This window comes from Vigna umbellata, chromosome 6 (assembly GCF_029865625.1).
Source record: "Vigna umbellata cultivar VRB3 chromosome 6, Vumbellata_1.0, whole genome shotgun sequence".
In the NCBI taxonomy this organism is placed as follows: Eukaryota; Viridiplantae; Streptophyta; class Magnoliopsida; order Fabales; family Fabaceae; genus Vigna; species Vigna umbellata.
The window spans coordinates 10,253,092-10,275,582 of NC_142170.1; the positions used below are offsets into that span (position 1 = coordinate 10,253,092).

Sequence of the window (22,491 nt, forward strand, 5' to 3'; positions counted from 1 at the left end):
CGAGACATAATTTGCTTAGTAAGGATCCAAAAATACCATTTTAAAAGTGCAACAGAAGGTGTGTATATGATTAAGGAATAATTATCAATACAAGTAAACACACAGGGAATGAGAATTCATTACAATGTTAGTGTGTTCATGGTACTATTTTTGAAATAAGTTAAACAAACAAGGGAATGAATAAAAGAAAAGGAACATACTGAAGTTACTTCACAAACTTCCGCTAGCAATTTCATCATGAGACAAACAAACTTACAATGCCACGTTGTCAAATAATCAATTTACATTTCAATGCTTCTTCACAGCCAAGCTTTGATATCAGCTCATATATGAACCATTGCTGCATAAACTCCCAACTCCATTTTTTCTCAACTGGCAGTGTTTGATGGATTATGGGTTGCTGCCTCTAGTCTTTTTAGACTCTTTTCTACCATTTGATTTACTTGATTGGCCACTTTTACCCTTTCCCATGTTTCCTACGGGTGGAAACTCACAATATAATTCCTCATTGCTAACAAGATTCTCAGAAGAGTTTGCCAGAGTGCCAGGTTCTTCTTCAGTTGAGTTGTTTTGGACTGATCCAGGGGAACGCTCTAAGCCAGTTTTCTCTAAAATAGTGCTTCCCTGAGCCACTTCATTTTCTGCAGGAGTATCTTGCTGGAAGGACTCCAAAAGTCTTTGGATTCCATCACCATCAGAAGGTTCTACATAAAATCTAGGATTAGATTCTACCACAGAATCCTTTCTTTCCCGCAGTGTCCTTAACACGAGTGTCTTCAAGAAGTTCATTACTTGAACTGCATACATCAGTGCAGATATAGGGTCGGCCATCTGCAGTCAGAAAGTCCAAACAGTTTCATTGCATCAAACTCTCTATTTACTCTTGGAAAAACTCAGAACAGTAAGGGTCAAGTATTGTCAGAATGGCCAAAAAAATTCAGCAGAAAAGATTTTCACTGATAAGAAAACTCTAATTGGATTTCAGAAGATAGAAACATGCAATTTAGTAATGCAGAAAGAAAAATCATATAACCTTGATGTATTTCATCTTGTCTTCCCTGCAATCAGTTGAGAATGAAAAAGATATGCAAACACACCTGAGTCATGTTTGGTGCAAAAACCATGGCAATGTTACGTGCATTCATCTTATTAACATGTTCATGTTGAACAACATCAGTCATCAGATTGATGGCCCAGTCCAAGAGTGAAGCTTCAGTATGAGGTAGATGTCTCACTATTTCAGCACACTCCTCCTCTGTCTGGCATTGCATGACCTGCTCCGGTGATAATGAATCCAGAATGCCCGTAGGAAGTTCCCTAAACCAAGCCTTGAAAAATATAAAGAATATCACAATAAATTATCGTGTACACATTAAGCATCTCATTTATTCCAAAACAAAAGCACAAAGAATAGATTGTAAGCATCAGCTGCAAAAGAATGTCGTGTCATTTACTTTGTATTCCATCATAAACAAAATAGTTCGTTATGTATGAGAGTTTAATTAAATGGAATCATGGGAATGTGTTCTGGTTTTAATTGCTGGGACAACAACACTACTCCTACAGGTTACATATTCCAAATAAGTAGTGTTATAGTTTCATGAACCAGCCATTGAACAAACATGTTGGGAAACTTGTTATATTTGTCCGAAAGAGATGAATTGACAGGTTGCAGGCGTCTAGCAGTAAAAAAGTTGGAAGGTTAAGACATAAGCAAGGGTGGATATGGATACAATTCATCAGCACAAGATAGAAGAAGAACAGATAGCAGATAAAAAACAATTCAAGGTTCTCGCTACGCTTGGCTAGAAGCAACAGAAAAGAAAAGATCAAATTCTTTTAGGAATTATTTAGAAGATTCACATCCATGATGATATTTACATTCTTGACTTGACTAACAAATATTACAAGACATCTTTTTCCACTTTCCAACATAATCTCAAATCTCAAAGTTCACAAGACTAATCCTGCAATTAGGAAATATTTTTTATATTGAAAAAAAAAAAATTGGTAACCAGAAAATTGGATAAGTATGAGTGACAATAGAACACTGTTTGAGTACTATTTAACAAAGGACATCTCAGGAAAATTTGGTAAAAATTAGAGCTGAAAAAACTTAAATATTAACTAAGATACTGAATTTAACTTTTCTCCCTGCACAAATAAGACTGACAATAGACCCTCCCTTCATGCAGGATATTCCCTATTACTAGCTCACCATCTAATCTCTAAACCAAATATTGCATGGGTAGACAATTCTACTATTCATCTGATATACAATGTGGTACTGTTCAGTCAAATACCCTTCGGACTTTGGAAATGATGCTTATTTCTCATTTATTAGACATAGAAAGATAGCTTGTTCTGAAATTGAGAAGTTCCTTACTCTTAACTTCACATGGTGAATCAATTCTATTTGCACAAATGATTCCATTACATGCTAGATCTATAAGAAAAGAAAAGGAATTCTATATTTTGGTCTTTATTGAGAGTAGTGATGAAAATAATCATTATGTTTTCTACAAGCAAAAGTAATCATCATATTACAAATAGAAGAGGCTTTTTTTAGTCAATTTGATGATTCTGTTCTATTAATCAGACAAGCATCCATAAACATGTACACCAACAGAGCAGCCAGAAGCAAGCAATCATCTTGCAATGCTATACCTTAATTAGCCCTGCCAAACAATGTACATCAATGCCTTCTGGAACTACTCCCATATTCAATTGATCTCTCACATGCTCCGCTTGACCATTGTCCGCATTAATTCTGAAAATCCCCTCTACCTGCATTTGTGAAAGGAACAATAATGCCTTGTAAAATGAACAAAATTGTCTCCATAGAGAAGTTCCATTATAAAGCAAGTCATCTTTGTTTGTTTCACACAAATTACATGCTATAACCACCAACACAGCATGTGAATTTTACAAGTTAAAACAAATCTAGAAGATCAACCTGCAACCCTCCTTGAGCATACAGATGCCTTTGCATCAATAGCAGAATAGTTGGCACACTGTTCCCTCTGGAGTCATACGACAACTGCATGGATTCTGTTGAAACTCCAAAAACAGATGCACTACAAGTGAAAAATAAAACCAAAGAAATTAAACAAAACAAAACAAAACACACAACCTTGAGATCAGAGACTCTAATTTAAATACATCCAAAAGTATAAAAGGTTCCTGCAGTCTCATCTAAGCATAATTGTAATGTTAAAGTTTATAACAGTCACCTTAAACCTCATTGAACACGATTTCTGATTGGTTGACGTTAATTTTTCCAATAGAATTACTTCAGAAGTTATCTCTAGTATGATTTCTGATTGATTAAAAACTGTGAAAACTGATTGTGTAAAGAAATAAAACTGATTATCAAACCATAATTAATGTGCATCAAAAAACACATAATATTCCTCTTACATATTAAAACTAATAAAAAACCAACATGCAGTTAGAAGTGTGACTAGCTAATTCAACGATGAAGAAAGAAGTGTCTTGATCTCTTGTTATAATGTACATGCACGACACACTGACTCACTCTCAGACACACACCTAGCACTAGGAGGTCTTCTGGGGACTTCAGGTTCAAACTCAACAGGCAAACCCAAGAAACCGTTGAACCTATCAAAGGTGACATGAGCAACATGGCGTACGTTAGTTGGTGAGCCTATGTCCATGAGGGAGGAGATGGTTTTGCGGGGAAGGAAGGATTTCCTGAGAAGAGTCAACAGAAGAGCGAGGAGAGAGAGGTGAGGTCGGAGAAAGGCATTGCGAGAGAATGAAGAGGAAGAAGAAGGAGATGAGTTTGTTGTGGTCGAGGTTGTCTTTGTTGTTGTTGTTGTTGGTGGTGATGAAGAAGATGGAAAATGGGGTGGGGAGAGGAGGACCTCGGTCATGGCTGGCAATGAAAGAGGCCTTTACTTGGAATATAAAAAACGAAAGCACAAAGATTTTGTGATCTGATCCTTCAGAAAATGCCAAGGTTAACAGTTATGAGTTGGAGTTTGATTGAAGGAAAGTGTAAGTAGTCTTTGTAGGATGTGGGACGTGAGAATCATTAACTTGGTTTTTTTTTATGTTGCGTGTTTTGGAGCGTTCAACATGTACTCACGCTTCTCAATATGTCATGTCTCTGAGTGGAGAGAGAAAGACAACAACAACAGGGACACCAAGAGTAGAACTAAAGACAGATCACAGACAACCACATAAACTGAAGAGTAACGGTAGGATAATAAATATTTACATTTTGAACGTAAAGAAAAAGTTAGTTTTCTATTTTTAAAAAAATAACAAAAAAATAAAGAAGGATAATTAATATCGAATGTAAAAAAATTGTAATTTGTGTGTGTTGAAAACTTGTAAAAGAATATCATAGTAATGAATGAGCTTTTACAGTTCTGTAATATAACACTATTTTCCATTTTCAGCTCTCTTTCGTCACATACTAATTTATATATAACAAATAAGTTTTAATTATTTTAAATTTCATATTATTTATAAATGTAGTGACATGTTACCTACCAATATTTAGTTGACATGAAATTAGACTTTAATTTCCTATTAATAAAAAAAGTTATTGAAGAAAAGAATATTGTGATGACCTAGTTCTATCCCCACCCCTCAATTCTGGGGATTATTTTATCAGTTTTATGTATAGAATGACAGACAGCACATTTTTTTTTCATGCTAGAAGTATTTGTCATTATTATATTAATTTCGTACCCCAAAGATAATTATGTTTAGTTTCTATTTGAAGAAATCTTGAAATCCTTCTTTTAGATTATGAATGATAAGCGTATTTATTACCTAAAGACGTAATTAATACGCATGAGATTGTATCCATAAAATAAACAAATAAAATTTTCAATCCTTTGTTTTAAATCATTATGTTTTTAGCTAATTATAGTTAATTTTGTGAAAACCTAAAATATTATTCTAGAAGTAACAGTGGATTAAAAATAATAAGGGTGAAATATTTTAATATTAAATTGTTTCAATATAAATAATTTCATTATAAACGAGTTTTATTATTTAAAATACATTATCTTTATAGAAATTACTTTTCTAGAGTCATTTAGCTTCTCTCTAAGGGTTCTTGCATCTTTTCATCTCTTTGAAGATCAGAGACAATGTGTGTGATCCCCGTGGTGAGATCTTCAAGTTTACTTGATCAATTTGTCAAAAAGAGTATTCTATGGTCTCTTTAAGCTAAGAAAGCATAGTAGAGTTCTCTAGAGTTGGTTGGAATTTCTAACAGGTAAGGAAAGCTAGTAACTTTGCTTGTTATTCTATATAATATGAATGATTCATGATTGGTTGTAGATGTTTGTTGAATTAGTTTAAAATAGGAGTATATATTTGTATAATTGTGATTTTTTATTGTAATAAGTTTTGATGTTTAGTATTGTGAAAGATGGTTGTGTATATGTGATGATTCTGTTTTGGACTTGAGTTTGGTTGTGAATTTTTTTAGTTGGATATTGGTGGTGTCAAATTGATATAAAGTTGATAAGGAATGAACTAAACTAAGTTACAAGTTATTTTTGGTCTAAAATAGAGGTGTTGATAGGTGAAATTTTGAATTAGGAGTTAAAAAGAGAAAACTTAGTTTTATATGATAATTTGGAATCAATTAAGACTTGTTGGAGGTGTTAGTTGATAATAATCTATAGAATAAGGTGTGAGTAGTCAATAAGTTGATTTTAGAGGGTTCTTAAGTTCATTTTGGGGGTTTGAATTAGTGAGATTTTGAATTTTAGGTTCTGTGTCAAAATGGTCATTTTGGAGAGTGTTGGTAAATAATTTACCTTGTTAAAGTTTCTAAGTTCATAAAAAATGAGCTAGAACTTGTAGAATTCAATTTTGGTCTCTAAGGTGAGGTTTTAGTTGTTTTTAAGTTAAAAATCTTGTTGTAAAACAATTAAGAACTAGTTTAAGTTGGATGATACACATTTGTTTAGGTCTACAGAAGTTTAGAATCCAATCTAAGAATATTAGAAGTAGGTAAAAGTGTTTAGGATAGGTCATGAGGGGGGTGTTAATGGTGCAAATTATGCAGTTTTGGTGCTACATAATTATGCACTTTCGTTGATCGAGTGTAGTCGTTGAGTGAGCAGAACTCACTGTTATGTATTTGCAGAGCGAGTCATGGTGGCTAAATGAGTGGGCTGACAGACACTTTTAGCTAAGCGAATAGATTTGGTAGTTGAGCGAAAATATCAGATTTTCAACTGAATTTTTTTATATATTTCTTAAGGTGTGTTCAATGTATATGATTATTTGAATGATTGATTTATAATACTTATCTTGAAGTATGAATTGATTTATAATATGAATTAAGTATGAATTGATTTATAATATGAATTGGAATACATGATGATTTATTCTTGAGATTATGTATCTATTAAAGTATGATTGGAAAAAGTTTCTAAGAAGAAAATTCTTATTGGTGGTTTCAAGTATTGTTATTATGAATGAACGAAGTTAAGTTGGTGTTTATCCTGACATTCTAATGATCATTCATGATCAATTAGAGAGTGATGAGTTATGTCGTGAGAATAGTAGGAGGTTGTAGCCTGAGGACCTTTCTCTAGTTGGCAAAAGGCGTTTTAACGGACTAATCTTGTCTGGTAACTTTGAGTGGGTCAATTGTTCCATCATACATGTGCAAAAACCTTTATAACTCGACATTTCATATTATATTTAGATGGTCAAGTCTAAGTCTATGGTATGATTAGAATGGATGTTTTCTTATGTGTGAAGTGTAATATATGATGGAACTTTATATTACTATGTTGAACTATTTTAGCATTAGTTTACCTTTGTTTTTGTCTTTGTCTGTATATCTGTGTTTTTTCTTTTGCAATAATCACCTTAATAGTGTAAGCTTAGGGGGACATCTTTCGAGTTGTTTGAGCGCGAGGTTGAGGTGAAGCAGCAACATAAATAAATTTTTGTTTTCTAGATGTAGAATCTTCTTCTTCTGAAATCTATAATTTCCCTCGGTAATTATCATCTTTGTATCTTTTATTTCAATGGTTTTATGTTATTAAAATTGGATATTACAAATTTAAGACTAAAATATACTAATAATATTAATTAAATAAATGAAAATTTTATATGTAATTTAGTTAAATAATATATTTATTATTTAGTATGAATGAAATATTTAAATATATATATATATATATTATTTTCTTTTTCATCCAATAAATTTCTTTTAAAATTTTGTTTTTATTAAAAGACAGTAATTATTTTAAAGCTTTTAATTTTTTTATATATTAGTTTGAATATTATAATATTAAATCGCTTTAAAATAATTTTTCTAATAATTATAATATAAAAAATTGTGTATAACGTAAAAAAGAATAATCGTTACTTTTTTTTAATTCTTATATAATTTTAAATTAATATCAAATAATTGGCTTAATATGTACGTTAGTTTTAAAATAATGATTACTTTTTTATTTATGAAATATTACTTAAATAAAAATATTACATAACAATTTTATTTTATAATTACATATTTTCATTTATAAGAAAGATTGGTCAGTGACAAATATATTAATATACCATCAATAAATTTATTTTTATATTGTGTATTTGGAAAGAAAAAACTGATTAGTTTTTTTTATATATTTTATGTTATTTTGATATATTATATTACTAAATCTAAAAATTAAAAGTAATGATAAGTTTTCCATTTATTTGACAGTACAAAGTAAATAATCATAAAAAGATTTTTGTATTTTTTTAAGAAATAAGAAAATAAAACGTATTAAATGATAGTGTCAAATAAATGTAAAATTTTTATATGTGTTAAAGTATCATTATTAAAAGTTTAAAAATAGAAAACCTTACCAATATTTTATTAAAATAAAAGAAAATACATTTAAAAAGTAAATAAATCACACTTGGAAAGAAACGAAAAAAAGTTGAAATAATTTATTTTGGTTATAATCGAATTTAGTTTTGGCCTGAATAAATGTTGTCAATTAGGCACATTAAGTAAAATAGGGTTTGGGTGAACATAGTTTGTGCTGACTTATGATTGATCGAAAAGAAAATGATAATAAAAAAAATGATAATAATAACAATAATTTAATTTTGTTGTAAAAGTGAAATTGGATTAAATCTTACACTTTAAATACTAAAATCCGTAACTCCATTAGAATTTGTTTGGATGAATATTTTTAAGTAACTTTAAGAAAAAATAAAATATATTTTATAAGTTAAAATTAGTTCATATATAAATTTAAAAATTAGAAAAAATATAGACTTAATTTCAGTTCAAAGAAAAATCCGATTTTATTTTATGTTTTTCTCTTAAAAGTATGTCTAGATAAACTCTTGTCAAATTTTAGTATATATTTGGAATGAATTAGGTCAAATACAGTTTTTTTTTTATCTACAGTAAAAGTTGAAATTATTTTAAATAGTTTCATCTCATGAGAATTTAAAAATCAGACAAAACACGCACTTAGTTAGATGAATTATTTTCAATATGACCTAATTTGGAATCTTGGATAAACCATTTACACCATATTTGAGAAGACAATGCTGCTTTTTTTCTGAACGTTGTGCTTTCGGCCTTTGCCATTAGGTTAAGAAGGGCGCTTCTTCAGTTTTTCTTCCTGCACCCCAAAAAATGGTAATCCCACACTCTTTAATTAAAAATATAATAAAAATCCATAAACCTCTTTACTTTTAATATTTTTTAGATTAAATGTTCCAAAAGATATTTTTGGATCCCAAAAATACCTTTCAAAATATTTAATCTGGACTATAAGTAAAAAAATTAAAAAATAAGTGTTTCAAAAGATATTTTCTGATTTGGAAATGTCTTCTAAAATATTTTTTTCTCTGAACATTTATTACAAAATGTAAAAAGAATTCCAAAATAGATGTTCCAAAATTTATTTATAGGTCTGGAAATAACTTTCGTAACACTATTCCGATTTTTTTTTTTTCATATTCTAGAATGTATTTTTGAATCTGAAATGTATTTTTTATCTAGAAATATTTTCAGGAAAAATCATTCTGTAATACAAAAAAGTTCCGAAACGGGATGTTTCGGAAATGCCTTCTAGAACATTAATTTTAATATAAAACATAGATATTTTCTGGAATAATGAATTCGAAATGCTTGTACCACCATTTTTACATTCCTATTATTACAAAATTTTTAATAGTTTCAAACAATTGTGATTTGGAGATGGGGGAGGTATGACGCTCATGGAAGAAAAAGGAGAACAATATTTAGGGCTTTAAATATTATTTTGTTAAGGGATATAATGGATTTTAAAATATTACAGAGGTGCAGGAAGAAAAAAGTATGGTGCAGAAAGTAGCATCCAGTTGTGAAAAATGTCAATCAAACCCATAAAACAATTAAGCCCACCTTAGACCCAATTGGAGTCACCTAGTTGTTAATTTTCCTAATTGTAAAGTTATATAAATATAATATATATTAAATCTACTTTGTTTTCTAAAAATTTAAACTTATGCTTAAGTTTAAATTTTTATCATATATTTTACATTACCATTTTAGTACTCCTTTTCGCTTTTCATTTTTCCCAAACACATTATCTCCTCTCTTTTTTCTTGTCTCTCATCAAATTACTTGAAAAAAACAATATGAAAGAAAAATATTTCTCTATTTGGAAAGCCACACATGAGTAACTTAAATACAAATGCACAGTGTCTAGAAAAAGTTTTAGTTCTAATTGGGTTTTACAAAATCAATTTGTAAATTAAAATATGTATATGATTGTATATTATGATTTCATAATTGTTTTAAGAATATTATTACTTTTACTCCTAATCAAATTTTACATACATTTTATGTTATTATTTTATCTTCTAAATTTGTTATAAATACAAAAATATTTTTTTAATAACCAAAATAATTGTAAAATTTGTTGGAAACTAATGCAAGTCATACAAGAAAAATTGTCCTTGCTTTAATTGATGCGAAAGAATTATTAAAGTTATACAAGAGTATATTAAAAAATATTATCTTTGTCCCTTGATTACCGTTTAAAGTTTTGCAGTGACATTAAATGCTAATAAACATGCTACAGATTAAAACAACTTTCTTAACATCATCTGACCTCCTACAGTAAACAAACACCTCTACGACAACACAACACTAATGTAATTTATTTAAAATAGTTAGTATTTATTAAAAAACGGAAACACTAGTTTACAAAATTTTCCAAAAATTAACTACAATAAATTTAAAACAGAAAAAGAGCGTTAAAGAACTTAATTATTTTTGTATTTTAATAAAAAAATATGTTATCATTAATCAAATTTGTTATAAGTATGTTGGTTAAGGATAATTATCGGTGACACGAACACGGTATGGACTACCGATATTGACCACGTCTTTTCCAACAACGCTGTCGTGGCGTGTCTGGATTTCTCTCGTTACGTCAAATCCTATAACTACATTACTTTCAAATCACCATGTGTTCCTCAAGATTCAATTTTCCAAATTACAAACTACCGTTATCTGAATCATCTCTCTCTCTCTCTCTCTCTCTCTCTCTCTCTCTCTGTCTGCGTGATTCTGTAACTTAATCCAAACTAAGGTTTATTCTAAGTAGTCATGTCTTCTTCCTACGGTGGATACCGACCTCAATCTCAGTACGCTCCATCTGCTCCTCAACAACCTCCATATTCAAGTTACTATCAGACTTCTACTTCCAATGTTCCTCCGCCTTCAAATTCTTCCTCCAATTACAGCTATTCCAACGTTTCTTCATCTGGGTATCCAAGTTTTCCACCAGGGACACCCCAGGATGTGATAACCAGCTTTCAGATGGTGGACAGGGATCGGAGTGGCTTCATCGATGAGCGCGAACTGCAACAAGCTCTCTCTTCTGGATTTCACCGTTTTAATCTCAGGACCATTCGTCTCCTTATGTTCCTCTTCAAGAATCCACACCAACCCCTCGCAGTTGGTAGCTAACTTCTCCTCCATTCTATTTTTTTTATTGTTTTCTGTTCTTGGGATTTTCATTGTGTTGATATCAATTGGCTATCGCTTGTGCCTTTTCGCAGGACCAAAGGAATTTGCAGCACTCTGGAGTTGCCTTGGTCAATGGCGAGTGAGTCTCTTTTTCATTTCTTCTCATACTCTTTTCTTTCTCAAGATAAGCACGGTTCATGTTATGCTAGGTTATGAATCGCCTTAAGTTTGAAATTTGTGTTTAAGTCATGAGCTAATTGAGTGGTTTTAACTAGATAATACTGTTTTATGCTTTTACCTGATGGGTCGATTTATGCTGACTAGTACTCCATCAAATCATGAGCTTTATACTGAATAGTTTTGATGGTGTCTTCGCTTTTACTACCAAAAAATTTGAACAAATTGTGTTTTATAATTGATCTTCATCCATGTAATTGCCTTTGAATGTGCTACTTCGATTTTGCAGGGCATATTCGAGAGATATGATAAAGACAGGAGTGGGAAAATTGATCCATTAGAACTAAGAGATGCTCTGTATGGTATTGGTTATGCTGTGCCTGGCTCAGTTCTACAACTTCTGCTTTCCAAGTATGGTGATGGAAGTGGAAGAAGGGTTGAGCTTTGTTTTGACAATTTTGTCGAGTAAGTTAACTTTATCTGGGTCATTGAAGACACTAAATTTTATCGTTTTGGTCACTGAAAGACTTTTGGATCGTTAATTTGGTCCACGAAATGGTATTACATCAATCTTGTCCTCGAATGATGTTTTTCTATTCTTGCACCAAAGTAGACAGGTTTAGAGTTGTAAACTTGTAATGCAATAACAAAACGATGATTTGAGGACAATATTGCTGTCGTTATTGTTTGGAGCACCAAATTGATATCCTGAAATCTTTCAAATGAGGGCTAGATTAGCTTTTGTTGTATTTGAAAATGACAATGCCAGTATATATCTAATGTTCTGTTTTTTGTTGTATGCAGGTGTGGGATGATTATTAAGGTAAAACTCAACGAGATTTTGACTCTATTGACGTGCCTCTTATTTCTCTATTTCTTCATTTCTGTTTCCGTTTCATACCTTCCATTTATATAGACCAACTTTCTCATGTTTCATTTTTTGTATATGTGTCTTACATATAAACTTCGAGAAGAAAAAGATGTTCTTGTATATATACTTGTGTTTGTTAAAGTGTTCATTACTTGTTTCAATTTCAGGGTCTAACTGATAAATTCAAGGAGAAGGACACACGTTATACTGGTTCAGCTACACTTTCATACGATGCCTTCATGACCATGGTTCTTCCTTTCCTTGTATCTTATGATTGATGAGCAGTGATGATGCTCATCTCGTAGAGAATTCCAAGTTCTTTGGTGCTACATTCAATTGATTGTTTTATATTGTGAAGAAACTTTTAATTCGTTATATTCTTTTGTCTTCCGACAATGCTAGAAACACACTTTCGTGAACAGCATTTCATATATACCTTATTCATTTACATTTAGAGAGAGAAGAATGTATGTATTTAAACTTTTTTTTTTCTATTGCTTTTGATTGTAAACATTATGTAAGAGTTGTACATGACTATGGGATGATATGTGCTATGTACCCATACTTTGTTTCAGTATTTATCAATAAGAATGATGAAAGAATAATACTATGACATTTTATGAATTGTGTGCAATAAAAAGAAGCAAAAAATCAAAGCAAAAACACTAACTTCTACGTTATTGCCATCCGTTCTGACTGAGAAGAAGACACGGATATTGGGTCAAAACTATACGTGATGCTTACATATATATACATGAATAACATAGTGGGCAGATAGATTTTATAATAGAAAAAAGACAAATAACAAAATTATTAACTCTACTCTTTCACCAAATATCATCAACATCATGTTTTTCCAACTTGCGTGTGGTATTAAGAATGTTCATTATTAAAAAAATGGAAAAGAAAGCCTATTGTGTGACATCAATATTTTTATTAAATTGTATAAATCAATGGTGGGATTTGATTATAGACTATTGTGGTGGATGTAATAATCAATTACATAGACTGATGATAGAATTTGTTCACTAATATCATCATTTGATTTTATTATTTTAATTCAATCATTCGCACGTATATAACTAAATAAGCTACCCAACGAATTGGGATGAGTTTAGTTTCATATTTACAAATTTATTTATATATATATATATATATATATATATATATATATATATATATATATATATAGAGAGAGAGAGAGAGAGAGAGAGAGAGAGAGAGAGAGTTTTATAAAAAAAATACAACTATATTAAAAAGGTAATACAAAATATAAGTCTGTCTAGAACATGCAAGTAAATATGTTTAATATACGAAGAATTGTGAATATACAAATTAAGTGAATATTTTTAATATAAGTTAATATTTAAAATTTTCAACTTGACAGTGAAAAATAAAAATAAGAAAAAAATGTGATATTTTGGTAAATAGATACAAAGTGATGTTAGAAGTTGTAAGTCATTAAAAAATGTTCACAACTCGCTGGGAAAAATTGTGATTCGATATGTAGAAGATATGTTATTGACATATGGTTTAAATGAGAGAGGGAGAATTAAAGAGAAAAGAATTATGATAAGAAGTTTAAAGAATAAAAATATGTCATCCCTTATTTTAGTGCATTTATATGACATTAAAAATGTGAATAAATGATTCTAAAAACAAAAGGAAGAAAGATAATCAAAACAAAATCTAGAATGGATCGAACGGTGGAAATAAATTACAACTAAAATTATAATTGAAAATAAAAGAAAAAAGATAAAGACTTAATGAATATGAAAAAATATTTTCATTTTCATCAAAATTCTTCTTTTGTTTTCTAAAAGATGAAGATAAGATTCAAAGTAAGAAATGACTCGCATAAAGGTTCTCACAAATTCAACCTTGCATACATCTCAAAATGATTTACATAAGAGATGATTATTATTTTATCAAGTGAAAATGATATGTTAAATGACATTTAAATACACAATGACATATAAATGTGGCTTTTAAATCCTCCAAACATAGTTATAAAATTCAAATGCTAAAGTGGAGAAATTTCAAATTTCAAAATTAAACAAGAAAATATCAAAGAAAACCTTTGAAAGCCCGCTGAATTTGACGAAGTTTTTAGTAATTAGACATGTGTAATAAAATTCATCTTATCATATTAAAAATTCTTAATCAAGTGTATTACAAGCATGATACATATATAATCATGTAGAATGGAAGAGAAAAACAAAAAAAAAAAAAACTAAGTCTATTACAAATAGATAGATAACTGTTATAACCAAATTTAGTTTCCAAGGAAAATTTAATAAGTAATAGATGTGTCTTTTATGCTTTCACATACTTTTTTTTTGTCTTTTTTGGACAAGTTTTTTTTTTCTATATGTCTAATAGTTGTCTTAATCAGTGTTTTTCAATTAACAATTGCAGTTAAAATCTGTCTTCCAAATAATGCATTCCTCGGTTGACATTGTTGAGGCCATTATTAGCTTTGTTGTCATTCATCATAATCTGTGCAACACAAGTATAATCAAAGATCTTGCAGTTATGTAATCTCTAATATATCAGTTTTAATTTTCATTTTCTTTATATATTATCATATGATAGCTTAAACTTCATATCTACGCCTCCAAAAGCCCAATCATTCAATATATTAAAGCAATCATTCTGGTAAACTTTCATTTTCTCTAAGTGGACCTAAAATTTCATATTCGTATTATTATTATTATTTTCTAACGCAAAGCCCGAAACAATTTTAAGAGTGGGAGGCCCACCATTCAATTAATGCTTCGAAGTAAAGAATTTCATCAAAAGCAAAGCGTGCAAAACAAATTTAAACTAACTCTTTTAAGTTGTTTATAGTAAATCATCTAATGTATTAATAAAGAAGAAAAAAAATATGACCCTATTTTTATATTTTTATTTTCTGGTAGTACTTAATGGGAACGACTTAAAATAATAACAAACAGAATATAGGAAATTAAAACTAATAAAGAAATTGTAAAATCTAGAAACAAATTATAAATGATAAAAGATAAAAAAAAATATAATTTACCAATAATTTTTATGGGTTACTATCACAATTTAAGAATAATAAACATCTTTCCAAGTACTAGAATTGAAAATTTTAATTTACAATAATAAAAATGTTACCTTTATTTCATTATCTAAAATGTGTTATAAATTTAAAATAAACATTATTTATTTTATATTTTCAACGAAAATAGAGCTTATACTATTTTATAACTTTAATAAATAAATTTAATCTTTTTATAATATTTTATATCTTTAATAAATAAATTCAATTCTTTTTAGTAAAGTTGTATTCACTTTTTTTTATGTTATTTAAACATATAATATTGTTATATCTTAAATCAAAAAGTATAAAAATTACAGAACTTTTTATAAACGAGATTACACGAATTCCATTGGTTACACTTCACGTGTAATTTGACAAATACAAAATATAATTTTTCCTCGAATCAAAATATATTTTATTTGTTATGTCTGCAGCTAAGAAGACAATAGAAAATAAATAAGCGATTCCGCGTTTTTCTTATAAATCTTTTCTTCGTACGTTCTCTTTCTGGTTTCTTACACGTCTAATTTTCAGCTTTGTCGTTATTAAATAAGTTTAAAACTATAAAAGAAAACTGCAATAAACGGTTATATTAGTAAATCAACGTTGCTAAATTTGCCAACTAATAAACAGAATAAATTCATAACGTGCATCTAAAAGATTACTTTATTCCGTCAAAAAACCAAGATATTTTATTCTGTATCAACTTTCTGTCAAAAAAATCACTGTATTCCATGAATCTAATTCTGGCCTATACCTTTGACTGTTGCTTACTGTAAAAGAAAAAAAAACATATGAATGGATTAAGCTAAAAAAAATTAGAAAAAGGTATAATTGGTCCCATTGCTGTGTACAAAAAAGTTAGGGTTTGCCTTGAATCTGTCCCCTGCAAAAAACATGTACAAATATTAATTCAACAATACGAATCAACCATTCCCCATAAAAGACAGTAGTGTTTTTTAGTTTTTTCATGTTTTTCATGAAACAATAGTGTAGAGTTTTTTATCAGATTTTTATAGCACAGGCTGATGGATATACCTATTAAATGTCGCACACATTATCGTTATGTTTCTTATTAAATGTCCCAAGCTGTCTGAAGTTGTATTAAATTTTGTTTATAATTCCATCAATTTCCTATCCAAATTGGCTCTGTGAAACTCATCCCAATTGAACCATGCTGATGTAAGAACCCTATTTCAGCACTGGGCCATCACCAACAGCCGCCTCCAGACCAATTTTTATGACTTTATTGTTGAATTTTCAACATAATTTCATTCTAGTCCAACAAAGAGGCACCATTACAGTTGCAAATAGAAAAAAGATATTTTTAATAATATCTAAAATCATATATTTAACTCCTACGCGTCGGATAAAAATGAGAAAAAAGAGGAGTATATAAAAATAAAAGATCCATTAACCCATTATGTTAAGATTTTTGGTAGAGAGTAGTGTTAATCTTTTATATGATCGGACTCATATTTTATTTGTGTTTGTGTTCTGGTGAATCTCTTTCCTGTTAGATTCAACAATAATCAAATGCAAATCTTATCTTATAAATCAATTTTGTGAAATTAAGTTAAATTTAAAATTATTTTTTGACGCATTATATATTCTTGTTGCTGTAGTGAGATACGGTTGGAAAACATACGCAACATACCATGTAATGTAACAGAACACCTCATTTGACTTTGGAACAGTTCACACAAAGGAATTCTCAGCTAAACAAATTCTATGAGCACAAGGTATATAACTCACTGACAAAGATAGAACAAAAGAATATCTCAAACAGTTCAACAGCAGCCGCTTGTTGATAACAGACATTACAATTCCACAACCAAAATTTAATTAAGAGATAGGAATTTATGCAACTGAAATTAATTTATGGACAGTGTTTTTTTACTTTGATAGTAGATAAAAATTAAGGTCAATCATTGAAAGAAAGGATGGTAGAGAGGGTTATATGGCGGAAAGAGAAGGCACATATGAGATAAGGTTGAGAAACAAGGACAAAATTCACAGGGTTGGGTTATCTGTCAAGAGGGAACCTGAGGGCTTTCTTTCACGTTTGATAAAACAGAAATTGGACTTTTGTATAGCTGAAGACAAGGAGAATTTCATTCACCAGAAGATTCACATGCATGATTGCAAGTGGCAGATAAGGAAGGTGGAGACCCATCACCATTTTTTTAATGGAGACGGTGAAGAAAATAAGGTTTTCTGGGGGTCGTTACAGGGTCACCATAGTCCACATGGTGCATGCACTAGCACTAATTGGACAGCATTTGACAGCTTCTGCATAAAGAGATACCATTTAGCCACAATCTTTTACACCCTGTGCTTCTGCTTCGATTACTTATTTAGCATAGTACTGTCAAAAAGTCAAAGAATAACTTCATGGAATCAAATACACTTTTGAATTCTTTTTTCCAGACTTCACATCTCGTTATGCCCCTCATCATTACTAATTTCTATCATAATATAAACATTAATCATTAGAGCTTCACCAGCTGAATTACTTTTCTTCCAACCAAAGGATTAAAAAGACAACTACACCAAACTAATTTTAGTTTCATCATTTACGGTAACCAGTTTCCAACAGTTACAGAAATTGTAATGTAAAGAGAAAATAGATATCAACACTTGTGAATAAAAAATTATATGGACAATATTAAAATTTTCCTCACCTCTAACAAAAGAATGAATTCTACAAAGTTATTTGTTTTGTTATATTCCTTATCAGTGTCTTGAAAGCTCCCAAGTGAACAACAAAAATGCAAATATGCAGACAAAATTGATGGACAGCACCTGCATAACAATATCAACGAAAGCATTAGATACATAAATAGACACAGACATCCCCTTTAGAAAGTTTCAAAATCAAAAAGTGAAGAAACTTTTAACAGTTAAAGTGACTGAATGTATACTTACGTTAGATTTGGACTCAAACTCCCCAGTCATTTCTGGGAGATAACCTTCTAATCCAATGTTATAAACTGGGTTTCCATCAGGATAATAGAGACCAAAGTTTCTCTCCGATAAAGGACCAGTTTTCAAATTCTCATTGAAAAGTGCAAAAACAAAAACATCGACAGGGACAGATGGCCTTGCAGGAGTGCCCTGTTTCTGCTCTATCTTCTTCAACAGATTGCTATTATATATTTCTGCATTCTGTGGTGTGGCTCCAAATTCATCAGGGCCACCTTTAGAAGGCCAACCAGTCTCTGAAATCTTTACTTCAATATCAGTATGGCCCAGTCTCTTAATGGCAGCATAGACAGCATCAATTTGAGCAAACAACATGTTATCATAATGCAAATTGGTAACTGGATCAATAGACCCTGAATTAGGCTGAAACAACACATAGTTCAAAGAAATCTGATTTGGGTTTCCCTTATATGCAAAAAAGGGATAAGCATTAATAAGGAAGGGTGATTTGATCTGAGCATGAAAGTTAAGAATGGGTTGAATATACTGTATCAGATCTTGCTTGAACGCCCCAGACGAAGGAGGGAATGAAGAGGCTATAACATTATAAGAATGAGCAGAAGTAACAGTAACCTTCTGTGCAAGTCCAAGGCTAACCAGAGCATTATACATACTTTGCATTGCAGGAAGAAGACTTGTTGTGAGCTGAGGGTTATTGTAGTCGAACACCTCGTTTCCGACAGCTATGCAAGTGATTTTAGTTTGTGAAATATAAGGTTGAACATGCTGCTGAATCCACTTCTGAGCATTAGAAGGATCTCTCAAACTAGGAAGATCCTCGTTCTTCGTTCCTACTATGAATTCCACACCTGAATTGGCGAATGCAGATAGAATATCTGGATTAGAATCATAGAGCTTGATTTTAGAAACTTTCAAAGATTTTATCAGAACGACCACATCAGAGGGAGATGGAAGATTGTCCCCGACTTGCCCGTAGTTGATTCCAAAATTAAAGCCCCGGATTTGCACAAATAAATCTGAAGAACATGGTTATAAAAATCATTAGAATATACAGGAAAGAGATAACAATAGAAGATAAAAAGAAACCTTTAAGAAAGTCAGACTGTAGAGAAAATTGAGAAACACTGGAGAAACAATAATTCAGATTACCAAAAAAGCTTATAATATATAGAGGTAGGAGAATAGATACTCAAACCCAATTGACAAAATACCAAAGCTAAATTAAGGTATAATATTCTGATCACAGTTAAGAATGGTCCATTGTGAAGAAAACCAGAAATTAGACCACTCCAAAACAATTCATGTGATTGTACAATCTTTTCACTCTGCTCTCTGTGATAACAAACCTGAAAAAGCAAGAGACAGCAAGAGCAAAGCCAAGAAAAAGGAAGAAGTTGTCATTGTTGATCTGATACTGCGTATAACAGCTAATCAAGACCACTAAGCTTCCAGGTTGAAGATTCAAGCTTTGCAAATTGCATCTTAGCAGAGTTACCGCATATTTATACACAACAAACCTGTTCTGTTTTTATGTGGAAACTAGGAAATGCAGTTTGCTTTTCTCTCTCAAATATTTTTTTTTATGACAATATTTTATGTTTTCTTTAATCCCATAAACCCATCGGTAGCAACAATCTTAGCAACTCCGCCGACGTAACGAGATTTTATTCAATATTTCGTGAAAATTGGCATGTTTCCAACTACATATAAAATATCTATGTTTATCAAGTTGACTTTTTTTACTACTGTCTCATTCTTCCCATTTTCATTTTTGTTTTTTCAGGGAACTTATAGTAAAAAAGTTATTTTTTCTTCTTATAAAAGACTTAATGTTTCGACTGAATCAGGGCGGACCCTGTTAAAACATACGAAGGATCACGAACGGTGCAGGCGGGCATACGGTAGAGGCTGTCGGACGAACGCTTGGTCTCCCGCTGATGCAGACCGGGCGGACGGTACAATAACGAGCGCTGCTGCTACGGATTTGGCGGACGTTTTTTCTCCAGGAGGCTCTCTCCAACTGATGCAGACCGGGCGAACGGTACAGTGATGGACGAACGTTATTCCCCAATCCAAGCCGGACGGACGTCCTCGTACTCCAAGACGAACGCTGTTGAAGAACAGACGGTCGAACACGAACAGTACCGGCTGGTGAACGCTTTCTCTGTTAATGCGGAGTGAGAGGCTGCTAACGGACGTCCTCCTTCTCCTGGCGCTGCTCCACGCTCCAAGTTGGACGGGCGTCCTTCCTCTACTGGCGCTGCTCCACACTCCCAGTTGGGGAGGGGCCGGGTACCTGCTAAAGGCACTCCGACGCTCAAGTCAGTAATATGACAGAGCGTTATATAATGCATGCATGTGTTGCGTTCTAAGCAATCTGTCCAGAAATCATACCTGAGACCTTTATTTATACTGATCGTAATGGGCTTTTACCTTTTGGGGGCCTGGGAACGGCCCAACAATGCCTTAATCCTTATTAAGGACTTTAACGTGTCATTAGCATTTAACCGTGTAATCAGCAAAGTGCGGTTGGTTGAGAATGACGTTCGGCCAGGGACGTTACCCTGGGTGAGCGTCCACCTGGATCTACTTGTCACACTGGACGGACGCTCTTAGGCGGTCGTTCGACTCATGAAGTGCTGGACGCTTACCATCTCGGGCGGACGTCCAGCTCCTGAGCGGACGTCCAATCCTTGGGCGCGGACGTCCCCTCTTGATTGGGTGGACGCTCGCCATTTCGGACGGACGTCCCATCCTTGGGAAGATGTTCAGCTCAGTGAAAGTAAACTTGGGCGGACGTCCCATTTTGGGCGGACGTCCAGCTCTTGAACGGATGGACGCTCGTCCTGATTGACATTTTGGGCGGACGTCCCATCTCAAGTGGCTGGACGCTCGTCCTGATTGACATTTTGGGGGGACGTCCCATCTCAAGTGGCTGGACGCTCATCCTGATTGACATTTTGGGCGGACGTCCCATCTCAAGTGGCTGGACGCTCGTCCTGATTGACATCTTGGGCGGGCGTCCATTTACTGAATGGCTGTGCGCTCGGTTTATGCCGGAAGGTCCTGTTAGTACACTTAATAAATATTAAAACATATATTTCTCTTATTTGGTATATCTCTTAACAAATAATATTTACAAATAATCATGATTTTCTAATCATAATTTAATTATGATTCAGCTAAATTTTTCCAAATAGTATTTTGAGGAGATGAGATTATGTTTTTTAAATAAAAATTCTTCTTAGACGAAAAATTAAAAAATTTAGCAGAAATTTTTCATGCATTAATTTCTAAAAACTTTTCTGTAATATTGTTTTATCAATTACACATATTTTTTCTTGATATAAATGATAAATTTCAGAATAAATCAGGATTGTTTTGGCTGGGTCTAATTATTTAAGTTCACTTTTAGTCCTTTTTTTTCTTTAAAAAAAATGTGTGTGTGAACATTGAAATCAGATTCTCTTCTATTTTTTTTCTTTATACTTTTTAAAATATATTCATTTTGTTATATTTAGAAAAAAAATCAATATATTTTAAACCATCAATGTCAATATAAATAATGGTACTTAAATATACAAACCAAAAGAATCAACAAAAAATCTGAATTCCATGATATTTTGTATTATATCCTCGTGTCAGATCTCATTAATGATTAAATAATATAACTAAACCTGTGTACATGATAGCAACTGTTTTCATCAACTGACTTCTCTGTAAGCGCTTTATATAACATGATGTGATTAATGTGATTATCTAACATAATATTAAATCAAGAAAATCATGTTAATTATTTAAGTTATATAAAGCACATAAAATTAAATCTAATTCGTATCAGGGGTTTGCTATTTGCTTATTTTTCAGTTGGTGTATTTTAGTTGTATATCAAGTTTTAGTAGACAAAAAATACTCTTTATAATATGAATTTTAAGTTTTAAGGTCAATGATATTTGAATAATTTTATTTTCAAAACTAAAAAAACAAGAAATTTCCTAAGTCTTGCCCACCTCACTCATTTCTCTCAATCATTTATCTTTCATCTCTCTCAATCTAACATTTTCTCTGTCATCCCTACTATAGTTCCAAGTGAAAAAATCAGAAACACTCGCTGTTAAACAACTTGCCTTTGTAAAAGAGTTGAGTCATTGACATATTTGCCATCAAGCAAATGTTCATTTAAGATCTCTTCAATTTCATCATCTTCACTAACCTCTCTAATTTCATAATCTGCAGATGTTGAATCATCATCTCTAAAGAAACCCTTCACGCCAACTAGTGTTTTTTTATTTTTTTCAGGTCAATTACCAATTCCTTTGATGTCATTATGCTTGTGAAAATTAGATGAAATTTGATAAGACAAAAATTATAAAATGAAAATTCATTATTAAATCATTTTTTGTAAGAAATTGTTTAATAGCGAGTATTTCTGATTTTTTTTAGATCAATTACAAA

At 31.4% G+C, this 22,491-nt stretch overlaps 3 protein-coding genes across 6 annotated transcripts; 1 reads left to right on the forward strand and 2 right to left on the reverse strand.

Annotated features, from left to right (window-relative positions):
* Positions 1-63: 63 nt before the first annotated feature.
* LOC124822860 (rho GTPase-activating protein 5-like) lies at positions 64-3,984 on the reverse strand. Its single transcript, XM_047294933.2, has 5 exons — positions 3,553-3,984; positions 2,957-3,077; positions 2,668-2,787; positions 1,098-1,328; positions 64-831 (listed from the first exon to the last, which is right to left on the reverse strand). The coding sequence occupies exons 1-5, from the start codon at positions 3,894-3,896 to the stop codon at positions 391-393; spliced, it is 1,257 nt and encodes a 418-aa protein (XP_047150889.2). The 5' UTR covers positions 3,897-3,984; the 3' UTR covers positions 64-390.
* Positions 3,985-10,472: 6,488 nt separating this feature from the next.
* Positions 10,473-12,643, forward strand: LOC124844554 (Calcium-binding EF-hand family protein). Its single transcript, XM_047321510.2, has 5 exons — positions 10,473-10,967; positions 11,068-11,114; positions 11,442-11,617; positions 11,957-11,975; positions 12,191-12,643. The coding sequence occupies exons 1-5, from the start codon at positions 10,613-10,615 to the stop codon at positions 12,299-12,301; spliced, it is 708 nt and encodes a 235-aa protein (XP_047177466.1). The 5' UTR covers positions 10,473-10,612; the 3' UTR covers positions 12,302-12,643.
* A 3,095-nt stretch (positions 12,644-15,738) lies between these two features.
* LOC124846137 (glucan endo-1,3-beta-glucosidase 14-like) lies at positions 15,739-19,661 on the reverse strand. 4 transcript variants are annotated; one of them, XR_007029505.2, is made up of 4 exons: positions 19,383-19,660; positions 18,019-19,052; positions 17,775-17,895; positions 15,739-15,976 (listed from the first exon to the last, which is right to left on the reverse strand). XR_007029505.2 is itself a non-coding variant. In XM_047323352.2 (3 exons), exons 1-3 carry the CDS (start codon positions 19,435-19,437, stop codon positions 17,827-17,829), a joined length of 1,158 nt encoding a protein of 385 aa, XP_047179308.1. In that variant the 5' UTR covers positions 19,438-19,660; the 3' UTR covers positions 17,639-17,826. The 4 variants fall into 4 exon arrangements, 1 of the variants encoding a protein (XP_047179308.1); XR_007029506.2 differs by lacking the exon at positions 15,739-15,976 and adding an exon at positions 16,802-17,382 and having other exon boundaries at positions 19,383-19,661; XR_015780493.1 differs by lacking the exon at positions 15,739-15,976 and adding an exon at positions 16,802-17,458 and having other exon boundaries at positions 19,383-19,661.
* Positions 19,662-22,491: the final 2,830 nt, after the last annotated feature.

Coding starts and splice junctions, on each gene's coding strand:
- LOC124822860 (XM_047294933.2), bottom strand. CDS start 3,896: ATGACCGAGGTCCTCCTCTCCCCACCCCATTTTCCATCTTCTTCATCA. Junction 3,078..3,552: donor AGAAGACCTCCTAGTGCTAG/GTGTGTGTCTGA, acceptor TTTCACTTGTAG/TGCATCTGTTTTTGGAGTTT. Junction 2,788..2,956: donor ATGCTCAAGGAGGGTTGCAG/GTTGATCTTCTA, acceptor TCACAAATGCAG/GTAGAGGGGATTTTCAGAAT.
- LOC124844554 (XM_047321510.2), top strand. CDS start 10,613: ATGTCTTCTTCCTACGGTGGATACCGACCTCAATCTCAGTACGCTCCA. Junction 10,968..11,067: donor ACACCAACCCCTCGCAGTTG/GTAGCTAACTTC, acceptor GCCTTTTCGCAG/GACCAAAGGAATTTGCAGCA. Junction 11,115..11,441: donor GTTGCCTTGGTCAATGGCGA/GTGAGTCTCTTT, acceptor TCGATTTTGCAG/GGCATATTCGAGAGATATGA.
- LOC124846137 (XM_047323352.2), bottom strand. CDS start 19,437: ATGACAACTTCTTCCTTTTTCTTGGCTTTGCTCTTGCTGTCTCTTGCT. Junction 19,053..19,382: donor GCTGTCTCTTGCTTTTTCAG/GTTTGTTATCAC, acceptor CATGTTCTTCAG/ATTTATTTGTGCAAATCCGG. Junction 17,896..18,018: donor AGTTTGAGTCCAAATCTAAC/GTAAGTATACAT, acceptor ATTGTTATGCAG/GTGCTGTCCATCAATTTTGT.